Raw genomic sequence first — 16,055 nt, 5'->3', positions numbered from 1 at the left:
CTCAGCGCGAGACACGCAGTGTTCCCAGCTCCCCGAGTCGGGAGAGCAACGTCCGGACCGACTCCGTCCCGCACCTGCCCAAAATACAGCACTAACATGGCTCACATACGCTCCAAACTGGGCTATATCGGCGACAATCGGTTCAAAGGTCCTCAAGTCCTTCGAAATGTCATGATATCCTTCGAGAGCAAATTTTTCCTTTGCCATAACGAACACTTCACATTTCGGCGTTTTGCCTTCACGTTTGGCATCATGCATTGACTGAGCAACACCGATGACACATCGTCGGTGCAGTGTGCTGTTTGTTTAAATTTGTTCATTTAATTTGTGAAATATGAGTTGGAGAGTGCACGGTATTTCCTGCCCACGGCTTGTTCGTGTTGGATTGGGTGCTAGGTGTCATGCTGCGATTCGCTGAAATCCACAGTAAACGTTTCATACAGCAATTTTATTGCTGTTAATATTGGCAGCTGTTGTTACATCAAAACATGATTTATTAACATCGATTAAGCGCCAGCATAAAAACTATCCTCCAGTCAAAACGGAGCAACACTTCACTGACGACCGGCTACCAATTCCATTAGAACCACACGGCGGAAATTAGCTGGCCATAAAACGTTGGACATCGACGTGGAGGCACCAATTGGTGCTATATCGGTCCAAACTTCAAATTACTTCGCGATCGAGTGACCTTGGAACTTCAGGGTCCGCTGCTGCACTTACAGCACCAGCCCCTAGCACCGTGATTCGGCCACGTATATGCACTCACACAGGTGACCCTTTTCGCTGTGGCTAACCACATATAACTTTGTGGTCGGTACTCGACTTGTTCTGCTCTCCTGCCGTTGGTGTACTTTGCTGGTTGTCATAATATCGTGCATTGTTCAGATTGACTTGTGCGCGCCATTCTTCGTTCGATTGGTGCGGTGTTCAGGTCGACAGGTGTCGGCTAGCGCCTTGCCTCCCCGATGGTTTGCCTGATCGATATAATATTACCACACTGCTGTTTCTCACAGTTGACGCCAGTGTTTGTCTCACATGTCACGTGACTAGCCCTATGAACGGTCCGTCAACTCTGACCGTGTCGAGTGTTATCTCTGCCTGGCGAGTGCGTCACTCCTCCCGGTCCGCGCCTTGTGTTCCCCTGACGAGTGACCTGTCCCGGCGTCCCGTGTCGCTCAGTTCTGTGCCCAACTCGGCCTCTTCCCCGCTGCAACTGCCGCCGATTGCCATTGGCGCCGCCTCGCCCGAGCCCACCGAGGCCGACCGCCTGGAGATGCGGCAGAACCTGCGCGGCATCAACTCGGTCCTCGGAAGGTACGCTAAATGGGCAGTCGGCTGATTTGGTATACATAGGTATAAAGTATACAGTAACAGAGAAATCGTTTTTGTTTTGTCACTATCAAAAAGGATCTCCATGTCCAGTCGAACTAAGATTCGCTCATTGGCGCTGGAACCAGTTCCATCTTACTCATAATAGTAATACAATGGTGTGGCATTAGCGAAACTAGGTGCGACGCCGGAAAACACACTGACCTGCAGAGCGCCTCTGCACTGCGGCACAGCCTAACTTATAAAGAAAAGCAGCGACTTAGGCGTTAAAGGAACTATCCCACCTTCTAAAATGCTGTTAAAACCAGTTAAATTGTGCCCGACTTTATAGATTGGATGACCAGGAACACGGTTCTGGCATTTATTTTTCATTAAACATCTTAGGCTTCCCATATTCCAAACACAAACTTTCAAATATGTGACGTCACAGCCCAAAATTACCTCCTTCCCCAGGCCACATTACTGTCATAAAGCTGATTCTTTTTACTCTGTAGGCACCACAACAAAGTTCAGACCAAGTTTTAAGCGATTTTTCAACGAACAAACCCATTTAAATCAGAATGACTTAACGAGGTGACGTCACACAAACGGTCGCCCCATGTTGAAGATAGGGCCTTGCGCAAGGCCCATTTTCAAATGAAGGGAACGGATTTCTTCAACACCAAGAGGCCGCGGGGGTGCAACCTAGATAGATAGTGGTTTCTGAACCTCGCCGCAAACTTGGCTATCTCAACTCAAACCCCATGTTAAAGGTGGGATAGTCCCTTTAATTCAGTGTTTTACATTTGAAAGGCAAGCAGTCAGCTTTCGTCCTTTAGTCCCTATACGAACGTTGTAGTCTCCTGAATGTAAATGTTTCGTGAACGTATGTGATCGTCGCATACGAGTTTGCTGATCGTTCTCTTCTATCAGGCGCGGCCGAGGCAGGCGACTCTCGGGATCCGCCGAGGCTCTGAATTCAGCGGGTGGAGGCAACGGCGACACTGTCAGGTGAGTGATGGTGAGTGAGTGAGTGAGTGAGTGAGTGAGTGAGTGAGTGAGTGAGTGAGTGTGAGTGAGTGAGTGAGTGAGTGAGTGAGTGAGTGAGTGAGTGAGTGAGTGATGAGTGAGTGAGTGAGTGAGTGAGTGAGTGAGTGAGTGAGTGAGTGAGTGAGTGAGTGTGATGAGTGAGTGAGTGAGTGAGTGACGAGCGAGCGAGAGAGAGAGAAGAGAGAGAGAGAGAGAGAGAGAGAAGAGAGAGAGAGAGAGAGAGAGAGAGAGAGAGAGAGAGAGGAGAGAGAGAGAGAGAGACCACCTGTTCCGTAAGACTGACCTCCCACTACCCCGCCCAGGCCGTACCGACTGCGGCGAGCCAGCAGTTACGACGAGCTCGGCTCATTGGCTGACCTTCGCCGGCGCCGGACTGGGTCACTGAGGGACCGGCGCGGCCCAGAACGGATATCGCTGTAAGTCGCTTCACCTGAGCAACAGCAGAAGTGTCCGAACCCGTACATACGATAAGCGTCACGTTTTTTTCGATACAATAAGGTCAAGGAGGCCCGTATCCGTAAATATTCAATTGGATAGTGATTTGGATAGTAAAGTAGGATCAATTGGATAGAGATAGAGAAGTAAAGGTCCTGTTTCACTAAATGACGATTTAAATGTTACATGGTGCATACATTTCTTGCAACCTTACAAGTCAGCGTATCGTGGATGACATTTCAACCACTCAATATGGGCCGTCTAAAAGCCGTCCTGCCGTCATCCCAGCCCACAACAAACCGTTACCACTCGTCACCATACGCCCTTTACTGAACTGTAATCACTTCCACTCGCCACCACCCGTTCTCCACCACCCTCACCACCAATCATCACTCGTTTCTACGACAGTGGCGCCAGGCACGGAGAGCCCATCGTCGAGTCCGATGACGAGGGCGACGGGACGCGGCTGCCATCGCTGCAATCCCGACCCGCTGGCCGTCGCCGGGGGTCACTGCACGACAGCGGCCTTCCGCCGCGTGAGTCGAGGAGAGGGGTAGTGAACGCTAGGGAAATGGATAATGGACGTATCGGTGTGCCCCACTATTGTCGTGACGTTTTTCTTTTTTGCCATGTCGTCTGTCCCGTTGGCTCTGATTCCATGGCGTCTGTACGCAATTACCATAAAGACTGTCTTGCAGTTTCCATGGCGTTCATTATTGGCTGTTACCCTGACGTCTGTCCCATCACCACGTTCGTCTGTCTCTTCTACCGTGGGCCCATGGTCCTCACTCCATCATTGAAGCCAGTTTGGTTGCATCTCCCGCTAACGGCTCGTTTTTGTCCCCGCTGCCAGTGCCCTCCATCAGCAATGGACGCAAGTCTCGCTGGTCTGCCCGGCCGCAGTCGGGTAGCTCCGTGCTTAGTTTCTCCCTGCTGCGCTGAGCTCAGAGAGTGAGCTGTTAGCGGAGCGACCGGGGAGTGCTGTCGTCCCGTCCGCGCGGAACGGATAGGGAGGGCGGTCTGGCGGGTGCCTCGGCAGGCAGTGCAGGAGAGGAAGCAGAGAGGCAGCAGGAAGGAGGCTCGGAGGAGACTTCAGAGAGACAGCAGGAAGGAAGTTGGGAGAATCAGCAGAGAGGCAGTAGGAAGGCAGCACAGAAGCAGCTAGGGAGGCAGCTGGTAGGCAGCTGTTGTAGGCGGCTGCCCCTGTAGTGACCAGCATCCCGAACCAACGCATCCGCCCAGAAGCTAAGCCCTGAGAATAGTGATTCTAGATGAACACAACAGGGCAAAAGCAGTGCACATCGATTGGGTCACGCCGCCGAGGTTTCTCTCTGGTGCTCGTGCCTCGTAGCTCCAGCCCGATGCTGGGCTGGAGGCGGTCGGTTTGCTGAGCGGTTTGGGGTGTTTTAGTGGTAACTGGTATCCGGTGCATTGCAATGTCGGCTACCGTCTACCGTCCACACATTGCGCTCGTGACGCTTTGTACAATCTCGATGTATAGCTGTCAATGTACGAATAGTTTCTTGAGTCCTGCAGACTGCAGTTGCGTTCCAATATCGCTATCACGGTCTCCGTCCCCTCAACCCGCCGGGGACGATTTTTCCCCAGGGAAACGTCTGGTGCATTGTGGCCGTGGGCCGACCGGTGTTTTTCAGTCTGCTCTGCAAACTGTAATACCAATGCGGCCAGTTGCCGCTGTATGTGCGTGTGGTCTGAAGCGCTGCTGGGATTCACGACCGGTGGGCGGTTGCCCACCTTAGCAAGTACATTAGGCAGAAAATATTGTGCAGCGTGACATTATGTCATGATGAGGCATTAATGGCGAAACAGTTCAATATGTAGACAGGCTCTCTGGCTACAATCAGTACCGTCAGTGCATCGAAACTGTGATAAGCTATTTATTTTCTTCTAGGGTATAAACACCCTGTTATCCCCTCTTGTTTGAAATATACTTCGTGGTGCACAAATTCTGTTGCTGACACATCATGAGAAAGTGGTTTCCGTACCGATTGGGCACATCTAATTACAAAAGGAGCATTGTCGCTCGCAAAACATTTGCATGGAACCAATCTTACAGGAGCAGCAGCAATTACGGAATAGGTATTTGTGACGTTTGATTGTTATCGAAGAACAATACTTATCTTCACCGTTCCTAACTTATCACGTACCGTTCAGATTTCCTCTCTGTCAGTAAGACATGCAATGGGAAATGTCAACTTACACAACAGTGTGCAAAAAGCAATGTAAAAAGACATCAAAGAAATGCTTACCGTGAAGCGAGCCTTGAACAATGGCAAAAACAATATTAATCACCAGCAAGGATTCTTATGAATGTTTGTCAATGCGATGACGCATAACACCGTCTTACAGTAAGACCCAAACTTGTCAATTCAATCACGCCGCATCATAAATAACGGTGACTTCGCCTCTTGTCAACAACACAACGCCCTTCAGGCTTCAGCACCAGACTGTCATCACACCTCCATCATCTCTGCGCCGCTCACTGTCCCGCCGCTATGGCGCTCGTTCCAACTGTCCGTTCGTCACCCCACTACCGTCCCGTCCACCGGCCTCCTCACTGTCCGAGTTCTGACGCTCGCGCTCCGACGGCCGCACCCACGTGTCCTCAGTCCGGTACGCCCACAGCGAGCCGGCCGCCCTACTGCGGAACACAGTGCGGTAGAAGTGGTCGAAGAAGAAGAGCAGGTCGTCAAACTCACCTCCGTACGTGTCGTGTCGACTCTCCTGCAGCTCTCGGACAAAGTAGTAGACGGCCTCGATGGTGGCCAGGTGGGTGCGCGGTTTGCCTCGCTGGTACCGCCAGAAGCGCGTCTCGTGCTCACGCAGCTGGACGCAGCGCAGGCCGCGAAGCTGGTCAGAGTCCAGCAGACGGCGGCACTGGTTCCATGTGCAGTCGAGGAAGAGCGCGCGCCGCAGCGGCCGACCGGCGGCGGCAAACTCGGCAGAAACGTCGGCCACGGACCCGGCCGATGAATCGGGGAACACCAGCACAGTCTGCCGAGGGAGGAGTAGGTAGCAGTGAACAGAAGGTCGAGAACGGAACAGTTTTGACCTGGACACGGTGGTCGGCGAATCAATTCAATTTAATTTCATTGATCATTGGCAGTACGTCATATACAATTTACATCCAGTCATTTTCCTGATGTGCCCTTATTCCACGGACTTTTGCATCAAAATCACCAAACAGAGTTGAAGTTACTAAACTATGAACCAACACTTTTGCTTACCCATAAACATCCTAGGGATGAAAGAAAATAGGTAATCAAAACCAAAAGCCAAAGCATTGATGTGACCTGACACCAGTCATCCCTACCTCATCTGGGTCGTAGCTGCCCACGTCTGGATACGTCCGCAGCGTGACGTCATCGGGGGCGAGGACGGCAGCATGTACGGCCGTGCTTTTGCCATTCGTCTCACCAGGGTGTTTGACAATCTCCACTTCTACTGGCAACTGCAAATGAACAAAATCATAAGACAGATTCATGACAATTTGGCATCACATCAGAAACAATGCATATTTATTTCAATACCTGTTACACCACTGTAAATCTTGAGCACAAAAAGATATTCATTCATATAGGTATTTGCCACTGAAATCGTAGAGAACTGTGACTATGGATGGCCCAGCTCAGCTTACCGGCACATAAGGAATTTTTCCAGTAAGGGCATCCACTGGTACCAGGCAATTATAGCAGAAGTACATGCGTGACTTGTGACACTTGGGGCATGGCGAGCGCTCAGTGAGACGTTCCAACACCTCTGCCGAACTTATATTTAGGTGCTTGAATGGCTCAGCAGGCTGCAGAGATGTCATATCTGAATATTCAGTGGTCAGGCCGGCTTCTCTGGAACAAAGGTAGGTAATAATAAATTCATAATCTCAAAGAAAGAGGAACAAAATAAATGAAAAATGGGCAAACATGACTTATCCTGCTTCAACTTCAGATGCTCACACTTAGGCTGCTTAATGCTCAGGTATGAAAAGATACCGGTAGTAGTAAAGCAGAGCTCTGTTCGGTTGCTGTTTTTTATCAGCATGCCGTCAGTTTTCTCATATAAGGAAGTTATTGCTGACACTTCTTAGCTGGTCATTGGTCAAATGAATATGAATAGGCCACATGAATTCGACTTACGACTATGATGAGACAAGAAACAGCAGCATGCTCAGTGCTCACAGCCTGCTGATAAAAAACTGAGACTGAACAGCACCCAGGCATCACACTTGTTTTGGCAGCCAAGGAGAGGTGCTGTAGGTTAGGTTATAGAAAAACACGGAATACCAAAAACAACATACAGTACAGGTGGTATTAGGTGGTAGCTTTTGGGTTGTTACGAGCGAGCGAGCGCAGCGAGCGAAGCGAAGTCTTTTCAATATAAGGGAAAAATCTCAGTATGAGCGGCCCGGCCCGGCCCGGCCTGTAACGCTTTTGAGAGGCTTATATCTCAGCAACCGTTGGACCGATTGCCCTGCGGTCTTTTTTTGCTGGGTAGCCCCATCCCTTCTACCCCGTAATTGACTACTTTTGATACATCTCAGTGACCGTCGTGGCACGTGCCACGTGAAAAGTCAAAGGTGTTCAAGCAGTTTTGCAAAAGTAGTGATTTTGAGAGGCCCATATCTCAGCAGCGGCTTGAGCGATTGTCTTGCGGTAATTTTTATAGGGTAGCTGCATCCCTTCTACCAAAGGTCGGATACTCTTGATCTATGTGAGTGACCCCCAGTGCACGTGCAAAAATACAACAATAAGAGGTGTCAAATTTGTTCCCATTTCAATAACTCGGTAATTACTGGGGCGATTTCGCTGAAACTTGGCATACAGGTAGGCACCCACCAGGCAATGCATTCCCATGTGTTGCGGTTAGGGTGCTACTGCACGTGCGCACGTGCAGGGGGCGCTTCCAGATCTCGAGAACGGCTGGGCCGATTACGCTCAAATTTGGCACACGGTTGGGGACCGGTTAGGAGGGTGCCGTGCAAAAGTCAGTTTGGACCCCGTTTGCACGTGCACACGTGCAGAATGCCGCTTCCAGATCTCAGAAACGGCTGGGCTGATTGCGTTCAAATTTGGCACACCGCTAGCGACCGGTTAGAACGGTGCTTTGCACAAGTCCGTTGGAAGTACCCTCTCGCCCTTCCGCACGTGCAGGGCTCACTATCTCGCTCGCTCGTCCTTCGCCCAAAAGGCGTTTTACTGGTAGGTTTTAGGTTGTAGGTATGGTTAGGTCAGGTTTGGCTTGGTTGGATTAGAAAGCATATCTGGGTATAGCACCTCTCCAGTCCTTGGTTGCAAAAAAAAAACACATGCGATGCCTGCTTTATGACTACCAAGATACCTACCTACTATCTAATAGAAACTACTATGGACGTCAAACCCCTTGAGACCCCACTTTTTTGCGATAATTTTGAAATGTGTCAACATTCGTTGACAATATTCTGGCAATGTGTGTTTCAGAACCTGCCGAAACTTTTATTACTAAGGTATTTTGACGCCAAACGATTATGGAAGGTACTTCTCATTCACTCGTAATGCTAAGGTCAATTCAGGCCCGGGCAGAGGCTTGCGCTCGGCCACACTCGAGCCCCGCCACCAGCGCCATCTGCTCTAAATGCCATCTACCAGCGCCCGCTACCGCTACCAGCTACCGCCCACCATCAAGCCTGAATGGAGCGAGAGACGCGAGTGACCGGTCGCCGGGCAAGGAGCGCCGGAGGGGTAGGGCCAAGGTAGGGCGAAGCTTAGCGCTGACGTCATTACGTGGCTCCGCCCCATGAGCGCGTAGCCTCTACCCAAACAGCAGATTCGTTCCGTGAAATTTAACATTACGAGTGAATGAGAAGTACCTTTCATAATCGTTTGGCGTCAAAATACCTTAGTAATAAAAGTTTCGGCAGGTTCTGAAACACACATTGCCAGAATATTGTCAACGAGAGTTGACGCATTTAAAAATTATCGCAAAAAAGTGGGGTCTCAAGGGGTTTGACGTCCATAGTAGTTTCAGAAAAGAGGCTATCTAATTTTCAGCATTAACTACTGCCTAAATTCCAACCTAATGTCCCTAAAGTCAGTTCGTCCAAAGCAAAATCCAAAGGGAGCTAACGAACACAGATAATTTTCAGCATAATGTACAGAAAATCGTGAATCTGCTCACGCTGACACCTTTTAGCGAGCGACATCAAATCAACGCATTCAATTTGCCTTTGCGAGGCGATAGCTTCTGCACACGACCAATTTAGAACAAAATGGAAGAACTGGTATTTGAAGCAGCTGCATCATAATTGTCTCAAAAATCTTGTTATTTGACTGCAAAAGACTGTTCAGCGCATAATTACAGTAATTTATGAGAAAAACTCTATGAATCACGTTTGCAACCACGCGAAAGTGTTTTGTTACTAGCAGAGCTGGGCGCGTTCCTCGATTTTCGGTAGTGCGTTAGCGTTCCTGCGTTCCTCCGGCCGCGGTTAGTGCGTTCCTGGAATAGCGTTCCTCATTTTTTTTTTCGCTCGGTGCGTTAGCGTTCCTGCGTTCCTGCGTCCCAAACTGTTAACCCGTATTGTATTCTGGCTCTACCAAGCAGCAAATCATACCAAAATCAGTGCAACGCAACACTGTAGCGGACAAAGTAGGCAAATCGCGCCAGTCCAACACTACAGGCGTGTTCTTCACAACCGAAGTCGTGGACAAAGAAATACCGCCGAACCACGCGGCGCGGGCCCAACCAAACACGGGGCGAATCGATCACAAATCACAATACCCAGAATGGCGACGCGGGGCCGAAAAGCAACTCGACATCTCTTTTCCGAATCGAATATCTGAAATACGTTTTACCAATATCATCCGTAGGGTTTTCAACAAAAATACGACCTGCTTAAAAACAATAGTTAAGTTGAAAGATGTATCTAAGTAAAAGTTATCATATTCCTTTACACATTTGATGCCTGAAGGCTGAAACCGAATCGAATAGTGAACATCACCACTAAATCTAAACGAGCCTTCCTCGATTCGACCGACAAGTGGCGCCTCTACCGGCAAACACACGTACTCGAGATTCAAACATTTGACACAGAGGTCATTGGCAGCAATATGATTTTTCGGGTGGTTCCGCAAGAACGCAGGAACGCTTCAAAATTTCGGGTGGTGCGTTCCTCTTACTTGCGTTCCTTTGAAAAACTTTGCGTTCCTGCGTTCCTAAAAAGGGCGGTGCGTACGTACGGAAGAACGCAGGAACGCACTAAAGGAACGCACTTGCCCAGCTCTGGTTACTAGATTTTATTTCACCATTCCACTTGCTTTTCCCATTTCGAATCATTTTCCTCGTCAGTGACAAGTCAATAATTTCCTTGACACAGCACATGCGCTGCCGAGGGGAGTGTTGACTACCCAGTAAACCTTTTCAAAAGTTTATTTTCGTAAAGAAAGAAGTCGTATCGCAGTTTTTAGTCATAACAGTTGTTAACATAACAGTCTGCCGCTCATCAGACTTTCAGAAACTGGTCAAAACCTAGCACGATGAAGAGTTATGGTGGACATTCGAACCAAACGTAGCATCACAAAAACAGCGGCATTGATCGACTGGGCCGAACACGCAAACAAACAATATGCATAAGCCGCACACGCTACGCTATGTGTACGCACCCCGAATACTTATCGATTTACACAAGCATAATGATCACACAAGGGAAGGAAGGGCCCGCTGACCTTCACAAACTCAAATGATCCCAGAACAGACACGAACACGAACAATCCGCGCTACGTCTGACTGATCACATCTGAGCTATTACACGTTCTAATTCATCATCAACAACAAAGACAGGGTATCGAAAATGAGATGCTCTGGTAACTCGACACACGATTCGAATGTTGAGGGTGTGTGTCTTAGCGTCATCACCAGACAGGACGAACTAGCATTGTACAGCGAGCAACAAGCAGGCATCACTGATCAACCCATCACGGACAATGTCGACCACAGCCACACAAGGCGCACACCACTGCACTGCCGGGCTCCGCGATGAGTAAAGCGCAGACCATCCGCCAGCCTTAGAGGTGAACGAGAGGCTTAGATAGCAACGGGGAAATGATACCGCCGTCCTGGCGGCCCTCATCCTATCATCACCTAAACACTGCCCCAGATGGACATACGTGGCAGCTCCTGACCATCTGTAACTTATCCTATTGACACTGTCACCGCTCCCCTGCATCTGACGTCACAGACGGGGCGGCACCCTGACCCGGCGCGGGGGCACTTGAGCCCGGGGCCGCCGCAGGACCGGGCGGCGGCGGCATCTTACCCGCAGATGGCGGCATTCTGCCCATCGGGACTGTGCCAGGCATTCTTCCCATGGGCACTTCCCCAGGGGGTGGCATTCTTCCCATGGGCATCCCTCCCGGTGGAGGCATCCTTCCCATGGGCGCTTTCCCCGGCATGGCTCCCGCTGGCGGCATTCTTCCCACAGGCATCCCCGTGTGCATGCCCAATCCTCCGAGCGGCCCACCCGTCACATCGGCCGGGATCACTAGCTCGTGTATCCGTTCAGAGGCCGGAGCGATACTCAGGATGGAGCCGAACCGACAGTGCTGGATGACCGGAAACTTGCAGAGTACCTCGCCGCGGTACATGTTGAGCAGACCTGAGTTGACCTTGGTCCAACGCGCCACGGCACTGATGTTCCACAGCTGGTTACTGTGCTCGGCAAACGGACCCGTCTTCACCTGCGAACGGGGACCGTGACGGTCATAGGTCGAAGGGGTACAGGTCGGTTACGGACCGGTAAGGGTCACGGGTCGGGGCGGTTCGGGTCACGGTTGGCTAAAAGTTACAAATGAGGCAGGTCATGGATGCCAATGAGCAAATTGGCTCATTGGCATCCATGACCTTATTAGCCGGTCCCGTAGCTCAGTTGGTTAGAGCGTTGGACTCCGCGTGGTGAGAGCACGCGTTCCCGGTTATGACAGTCCGGGTTCGAAGCGCGACGGGCGCTCGACATTTATGGGCCTCCTGACAGGTATGGTTGCGGTTGGTGGCAGGCCGTAGCCAGGCGAAGTCAGTGAGGGGACCGGCCGTGCGCGGCTTTGTGCGCACGTTAAACTTTGGGCTCTAAATTCTGCCATAGAACCGGAATTGCGCGATCGGAGGGTAGAGGGCAGGGTCATCGCAACAAGCTTCGCTTAGCGGTGACTCTGTCCTTGTGAATCCTTCCCATCAAAAAGTTCGGACTAAATTTATAAAAAAAAAAAATTAGTGGACGGTCCGGAAGCGAGTTTCAAGATACTTTCCTAAAAAAGAACACGTCGTATACAGTACATCTTCGTTGAGGTCAAGATTCACCGGTAAATGACGTCCGATGCTTCAACCATTATCATAATGTTCAATGTTATTATATCGGTGCAGACTTTAAACAACGTGTTGAGCGATACGCAGGAGCACATGTCGTAACACACCTCCATCCAGCTGCTAAAATCCCCCCCCCCCCCCGAACGGTCGCATCACCACCCAGAAGCGGTCACGCAACAGCCCAACACCTCACTTCTTCCCGCCATCACACAGTCTCCCCAGCACACACCTTGAGAATGTACTCGATGGCGGCAAAGATGAGGTAATCCTTAGCCAGCGCGTGCACCATGTCCTCATTGGCGATGGCTTTGGGTGAGACGCGGTTCTGGTCGATCAGCTGCGCACTGCCCCAGATGAACGGTACAAACTGGTGGTCGTCCAGGCTCCAGACACCCTGGCTGCCGGCCGGCTCCATACGGTAGCGCTGCTGCAGCTGCTGTGCCAGTCGAAGGTACCTGAAACGAACGGGGCACGCGAGCGTTACGGTGGGTATATACGGTCTGTTAAAATCCTCCCGAGTGCCCAAAAATGCCCAATCGGACGACGGAGGCCGCGACCCACGCATCAAACTCTGCTTAGCATGGGCTCCAGCTTTGTCAGCCATTTTTTTTATAAATTTAGTCCGAATCTTTTGATGGGAAGGATTCACAAGGACAGAGCCACCGCTAAGCGCAGCTTGTTGCGATGACCCTGCCCTCTACCCTCCGATCGCGCAATTCCGATTCTATGGCAGAATTTAGAGTCCAAAGTTTAACGTGCGCACAAAGCCGCGCACGGCCGGTCCCCTCGCTGACTTCACCTGGCTACGGCCTGCCACCAACCGCAGCCATACCTGTCAGGAGGCCCATAAATGTCGAGCGCCCGTCGCGCTTCGAACCCGGACTGTCATAACCGGGAACGCGTGCTCTCACCACGCGGAGTCCAACGCTCTAACCAACTGAGCTACGGGACCGGCCATTCGTTAAGTTAGCCATTCGAGCTAACTTTAAAAAAATGCAGGCATTACCCGGTGAAGGAAGGCACTGACCGTGGAAAGACGACCAGTCCGGCGTCTGCCATGTCATCCTCGGCCAGCGCGCCGACCTTGAACAGGCAGCAGAGCAGCATGACGAACGCCAGCTCGTGTCCGGTGCCGTAGTCGATGCGGGTGGCGTTGCCGACCGACTCGGTGAGGTAGACGGCCATCTCTGGTACGGCGCGGTGGAGTTTCGGCGGTAGGGCGTCCCGCAGCAGCGGCTCGGCGCGCTGAGGACGGTGAGGAATGGTCAGCGGCGGGCAGAGGGTAGCGGGGCGTAACACAGAAACAACGGTGGACACAGATAACCCGAGCATACACAGGTCAGAAGCGGGTCGGTCTGTTCACGGCCAGCGGCACAGTTGCTGCCTGCTGCGTGTCCACTCCACGGTCCGCATGCAGTGGACGCGCGAGAAGAGGTAAACGTAAATCATGAAAGTGGATATGGGTACCGGTTACCAGTGACACCAAATGCTAGACTAGTCTACAGTGTCAGTGTCAGCCCTACGCGCGACAGATTCACTCCGGCTACGGCAACGTGTACAGACCTCCTCAAGGCGCTGATAGAACGTGCGGAAAGCCTTGTTGCCAAAGCGCTGGGGCTGCTCGACGGGCGCGATCTCGTCCACCCAGGAGGACATATGGTCGAGGAGGGCCACCAGACGACGCACGGCGTCGGAGCCAGCCTCTGCCGTGGCGGGCGGCATCTTCAGGCCGCGCACCGCCGTGTTCACCGCCAGCAGCATGCCCATGATGTCCTGTGGAGACGGGACAGCATGATCAGCCGGATGCTGGGTGTTGGCGCCGGAGAGACTGATTAGGCGCGGGTGTATCGATGCTTCAATGTGACTGTTCATGCCTAACAATAAAACAAGTAGGTAATGTATTGAATGGATTAGGTACCTAACTAGTGCTTAGTTTGTTGCAATTATTTTCACTAGAGCTTTTGCCCTCAATTGTACCACTGAAGGTTGAAACAAGTTTGACTAGCTATTTTAAATCACAAAATTTAAATTAAATTGAAGTGACCTTGCAAGTCACCAGTTGACCAGAGATCCTAAAATTGGGCATACAAGCCCTCAGCAGCTCTTTTACAGCAAACACTCATTTTCTCACAAATCTCTACTTCAATTAGGGACAAAACAGTGAAAGGGGGGGTTCTTCATTGGGTAAGGCAATTTGAGGAAATTCAGAAGTCTGCTAAGAGTTGATGTAAATGATAAGGCCAATATGAAAGCTAGTTGAATGGTTGATTTGAAGAGCATAAACCACTAAAAAAAAACTAAGCACACCAACATCATAAATGATGATTCGAACCAGAAATATAAGATAATTGAATCATGCAAATAATTGGATGATAACTGAGCTGAAGATAACCTGGCACTTATAAAATAATTGAGCAATTGACTTTGATAATGCATATTATAAGTACTGAGCTGCTACATCAATAGCTCACCTGATAAGCCTCTGATTCAGCCCATTTCTTTAGCTCATTGTGGGCCTTGACTTCCTTTTGAGGAATCTTGAAGTCATGGGTATCTGAAATACAAAAATGAACACACTGCAGTGTAAATGACAGAGCTATAGAAAGCTTTTACTCAAAAATGACTTTAAATCAACTAGAACAGTGTAAACTTTATATTAAACTTAATGAAAGAGGCACTGGCAGCTGATCTTTACCCATGATACTGCTGACTTGATGCTCACTGCTCAACCATTATGATTTCTCACCCACAGCACCAGGGTACTGACTTAGCTAAGCTGGAAAACAAGAGCTCACCTAAGTATGGTCTTACAGTCTGAAAGCTCTGTGAACCCACTAAACACAATTTACGCAAAAGTAATATAGCTATGTCTGTCCTCATGCACAGAGCTTAATGAGATCAGGACCCAAACAGGCCAAGTTTGGCCATCTAAATTCCTGTACCTGGTAAGGTAAGGTAATAACAGCAATACTCAGTTAAGTAAGTAGGTACCAAGGTATCCCCCATCATCCAAGGGCTGTCTCTGGTTTCACAAATTGAAATGTCAACCCAGGGAGCTCAGGCCAGGTAGGCTTGGATGAACATTACCTACATACCCATCAGTCATGGTCTCATGTTCGTTATTTGAATGTAGTTAGTGAGTGAGTAGTGACTGAAGTAAGCTAATACTTAATCTTGCCTTATGCCAAAATTTATTAAATTGCTCGTTTCATTAGAATTTCTTTGTGCACCTTCCAGGCAAAAATTCCAGCACACAGATCACAAGAGATGCTGTGCCAAAGTTTTGGCACAATCTGCCTGTTACGCCAGGCATGTCAGCAATTACATGGATTTTTTTGATTATTTCCCAGTTTGGGTCCTGGGGTATAGGACATAGGTAGGTACCTACATCAAAAACCCGCCATAAAATCTGAACTCACCACAATTAATTGCCATTTCTGCAAAAAACGTGAATATGATGATCTGTCTTTTCAACTCCACTCAGCTCCACAATCTCGGATTGAGGATGCCTCCGATGCCTCGATCTATAGGTATCTCGCCTCGATTCTCTCGATCTCGGTCTAAATAATTCACAATAACAATACTAATTTCGATGTACGCACATGAAGCCCACGAAAGTGAGCGTACTGTTCAAACAGCTATCATTTTTCATGACAGTTCACTGCCAGTATCAGGTTGCTAGGCAATCAGCTTTCAACATCTCGTTTTTTGTGCGAGTTGCTAGGCACTGAAGATCGTTGCTAGGCAACGACACTCCGTTTCGTGCTATTACTCAAAACTGAACATTATCTTTGTCTACAATCAAACTTTTAACGTAACTTTTGCATCCCGGCCAAAATTGCCGGGTTAACTGTCCCACCGCTCGAGACTGGCACTAGGCTGGCCGAGCAAAAAAAAAAAAAAAAAAA

General features: G+C 49.9%; 3 protein-coding genes across 8 annotated transcripts; 1 reads left to right on the top strand and 2 right to left on the bottom strand.

Moving 5' to 3' along the window:
• Positions 1-449: 449 nt before the first annotated feature.
• On the top strand, positions 450-3,882 carry LOC122372061. Its single transcript, XM_043348918.1, has 5 exons — positions 450-1,317; positions 2,245-2,322; positions 2,664-2,777; positions 3,205-3,332; positions 3,650-3,882. Exons 1-5 carry the CDS (start codon positions 1,058-1,060, stop codon positions 3,736-3,738), a joined length of 669 nt encoding a protein of 222 aa, XP_043204853.1. The 5' UTR covers positions 450-1,057; the 3' UTR covers positions 3,739-3,882.
• A 798-nt stretch (positions 3,883-4,680) lies between these two features.
• On the bottom strand, positions 4,681-9,580 carry LOC122372062 (tRNA-uridine aminocarboxypropyltransferase 1-like). 6 transcript variants are annotated; one of them, XM_043348924.1, is made up of 5 exons: positions 8,811-8,853; positions 8,156-8,175; positions 6,455-6,662; positions 6,131-6,268; positions 4,681-5,811 (listed from the first exon to the last, which is right to left on the bottom strand). In XM_043348924.1, the coding sequence occupies exons 3-5, from the start codon at positions 6,629-6,631 to the stop codon at positions 5,311-5,313; spliced, it is 816 nt and encodes a 271-aa protein (XP_043204859.1). In that variant the 5' UTR covers positions 6,632-6,662; positions 8,156-8,175; positions 8,811-8,853; the 3' UTR covers positions 4,681-5,310. The 6 variants fall into 6 exon arrangements, with proteins under 6 accessions (XP_043204859.1, XP_043204858.1, XP_043204854.1 ...); XM_043348923.1 differs by lacking the exons at positions 8,156-8,175; positions 8,811-8,853 and adding an exon at positions 9,536-9,580; XM_043348919.1 differs by lacking the exons at positions 8,156-8,175; positions 8,811-8,853 and adding an exon at positions 8,976-9,051.
• A 620-nt stretch (positions 9,581-10,200) lies between these two features.
• LOC122372055 (serine/threonine-protein phosphatase 2A activator-like) lies at positions 10,201-16,023 on the bottom strand. The gene is made up of 6 exons (XM_043348909.1): positions 15,567-16,023; positions 14,619-14,701; positions 13,711-13,920; positions 13,175-13,392; positions 12,377-12,602; positions 10,201-11,525 (listed from the first exon to the last, which is right to left on the bottom strand). Exons 1-6 carry the CDS (start codon positions 15,580-15,582, stop codon positions 10,998-11,000), a joined length of 1,281 nt encoding a protein of 426 aa, XP_043204844.1. The 5' UTR covers positions 15,583-16,023; the 3' UTR covers positions 10,201-10,997.
• Between the last annotated feature and the right edge of the window lie 32 nt (positions 16,024-16,055).

This window comes from Amphibalanus amphitrite, unplaced genomic scaffold (assembly GCF_019059575.1).
Source record: "Amphibalanus amphitrite isolate SeventyFive unplaced genomic scaffold, NRLGWU_Aamphi_draft 001310F_arrow, whole genome shotgun sequence".
In the NCBI taxonomy this organism is placed as follows: domain Eukaryota; kingdom Metazoa; phylum Arthropoda; class Thecostraca; order Balanomorpha; family Balanidae; genus Amphibalanus; species Amphibalanus amphitrite.
Note: the sequence above shows the minus strand (reverse complement) of the source record. Positions and strands in the feature narration are given on the sequence as shown.

What these genes read in the sequence shown, in the direction of transcription:
- LOC122372062 (XM_043348919.1), bottom strand. An exon ending in GAAAAATTCCTTATGTGCCG is followed by an intron (nt 6,269 to 6,454) that starts GTAAGCTGAGCT and finishes GTTCATTTGCAG; the next exon opens with TTGCCAGTAGAAGTGGAGAT. An exon ending in GCAGCTACGACCCAGATGAG is followed by an intron (nt 5,812 to 6,130) that starts GTAGGGATGACT and finishes CTCCCTCGGCAG; the next exon opens with ACTGTGCTGGTGTTCCCCGA.
- LOC122372055 (XM_043348909.1), bottom strand. An exon ending in CTGAATCAGAGGCTTATCAG is followed by an intron (nt 13,921 to 14,618) that starts GTGAGCTATTGA and finishes CCGTCTCCACAG; the next exon opens with GACATCATGGGCATGCTGCT. An exon ending in TCTATCAGCGCCTTGAGGAG is followed by an intron (nt 13,393 to 13,710) that starts GTCTGTACACGT and finishes CACCGTCCTCAG; the next exon opens with CGCGCCGAGCCGCTGCTGCG.
- LOC122372061 (XM_043348918.1), top strand. Translation starts at nt 1,058, where the DNA reads ATGAACGGTCCGTCAACTCTGACCGTGTCGAGTGTTATCTCTGCCTGG. An exon ending in GGCCCAGAACGGATATCGCT is followed by an intron (nt 2,778 to 3,204) that starts GTAAGTCGCTTC and finishes TTTCTACGACAG; the next exon opens with TGGCGCCAGGCACGGAGAGC. An exon ending in CGACAGCGGCCTTCCGCCGC is followed by an intron (nt 3,333 to 3,649) that starts GTGAGTCGAGGA and finishes CCCCGCTGCCAG; the next exon opens with TGCCCTCCATCAGCAATGGA.